Raw genomic sequence first — 2,202 nt, forward strand, 5'->3', positions numbered from 1 at the left:
GGGCGACGAGCAGGAAGCCGCACGCCTGCCGGGGCTCATCACTGCGACTCCCCGAATGGTCATAAATGGTAATGGCGCGGAGGGGGGCCGGCACTGCAGGGGGGCAGACAGGGGAAATGAAAGAAAAGAGATCTGAGAAACTAAAGCCGTAGGGGGAGAAAAGAGTTAGCAGAGTTCTGGGGAAACAGCTAGCAGACGCAAACAGAGAGGCAGAGGGAGGGGAAAACGCCGGGCTGAAGCAACCTGCAGCAGAGACTTAAACAAAGGAGGGTTGAGAGAGGCGATCAGTCTCCGGTATCCGCACGGGGAGACAGCCAGCAGCTGCACTCTCGGGATGACTCCGAATAAATTCGCAGCATCTCCTTCAGGGTGGGAATGACTGGAGGATGTACCCAAACAAGAACTCAGAGAAACGAGTAAGTTTGGAAAAAGACTTTCGGATTTGGGCGGCCTCTGACGGTCCGCCCCTCTTCGAGGCATGCCTTCATCCATGCATTGCCTCTTCGTAGTTTCTGTCTCTAGTGTCATCGTCTTTATCGTGTTCTATGTGTTCAATTCTGGGGGAGAGCAAAGCTTCCAGAGACTAAATATCTCAGACTCGTTGATGCTGACTCAAGTTTGCACATCCTTTATCAACGGCAAAACACCTTTCCTGTGGAGAAACAAACTAATGATCCATGAGAAGTCTTCTTGCAAGGAATACCTGACCCAAAGCCACTATATCACGGCCCCTTTATCTAAAGAAGAAGCTCAATTTCCTTTGGCATATATAATGGTCATCCATCACCATTTCGATACCTTCGCAAGGCTCTTCAGGGCTATTTACATGCCCCAAAATATCTACTGTGTTCATGTAGATGAAAAGGCGACAGTTGAATTTAAAGACGCAGTGCAAGAATTGCTGAGCTGCTTCCCAAATGCTTTTCTGGCTTCCAAGATGGAGCCAGTTGTCTACGGTGGGATCTCCAGGCTCCAGGCCGACCTCAATTGCATCAATGATCTTTCAAGCTCAGAGGTCTCATGGAAGTACGTCATCAACACTTGTGGGCAAGACTTCCCCCTGAAAACCAACAAGGAAATAGTTCAGTATCTGAAAAGATTTAAAGGGAAAAATATTACCCCAGGGGTGCTGCCCCCAGCTCATGCAGTTGGACGGACTAAGTATGTCCACCGAGAGCACCTGGGCAGAGAGCTTTCCTATGTGATAAGAACGCCAGCGTTGAAGCCGCCTCCCCCCCACAATCTCACCATTTACTTTGGCTCTGCCTATGTGGCTCTGTCAAGAGAGTTTGCCAACTTTGTCCTCCGTGACCCTCGGGCTACCGATTTGCTCCAGTGGTCCAAGGACACTTTCAGTCCAGATGAACATTTCTGGGTGACGCTCAACAGAATTCCAGGTATGTGAGATTCCATGTTTCGCACAAAGGAGATGTGCCATATTTGGAAGGGCTGTGAAGAGCCAGCCACTTTTTATTAGGAAGTAGAAGATGAAAACTGAAATGTATATAGTTCTCACCCTAGTCCTTTCTAAATGCAGAATGATATTCTTTATGTGATCATTCAAATAGTCTAGCATTACCAAATAATAACTTTCCATGGTATCGCTTTGCAGTTCATCAAGTTCTTTCTCATACATCATCTTACTCAATCTTTACCACAATCGGTATCATTGTTCTCAGTTCACACTGGTGTTCTTTCTTTCCCCCAAATTTGTCAAGCTTGCTCTTACCCCAGGGCCTTTGCCTGGCCATCCTCCTGCCTACTTTGGGCCTACGCAGGTTCCCTCTTCCTCAGCCAGATCTTAACTCTCGGATGTGGGCAGCGGGCAGCTCTGACCGTGCCTCCTGGCCACTGGCCAGCACACCACCCTATTTTCCCTTCAAAGAGTTTATTGCCATCTGGAATTATCATATTTACCTCTTTGCATGCGCTTGTTCTTGATCTTCTGTGTGCTAACTCTGTGAAGCCAGGGTCATTTTCTATCTTGTTACTGCTGTATCCTTAATGTTTAGAACACATAGTAAATGCTCAATAAATATATATTAGATGAATGAATGAGTGAATGAATGAATGCGAAGGCATGAGGCTTTATCAGGCACCACAGCTGTCTCCCTGAGACCCAGTGAGCTGAAAAATATTTGGACTCATGCATGCGCCTTATCATGTCTGTAGGGTTTTTTTAAAAATACATTTTACTTAAGA

The 2,202-nt window shown here is 46.9% G+C and overlaps 1 protein-coding gene across 1 annotated transcript; it reads left to right on the forward strand.

Annotated features, from left to right (window-relative positions):
• The first annotated feature begins 459 nt into the window (after window positions 1-459).
• On the forward strand, window positions 460-1,405 carry LOC105824854. The gene has a single exon (XM_012662462.1). The coding sequence runs from the start codon at window positions 479-481 to the stop codon at window positions 1,403-1,405; it is 927 nt and encodes a 308-aa protein (XP_012517916.1). The 5' UTR covers window positions 460-478.
• Window positions 1,406-2,202: the final 797 nt, after the last annotated feature.

This window comes from Propithecus coquereli, unplaced genomic scaffold, assembly GCF_000956105.1.
Source record: "Propithecus coquereli isolate 6110/MARCELLA unplaced genomic scaffold, Pcoq_1.0 Scaffold767, whole genome shotgun sequence".
Taxonomy (NCBI): Eukaryota; Metazoa; Chordata; class Mammalia; order Primates; family Indriidae; genus Propithecus; species Propithecus coquereli.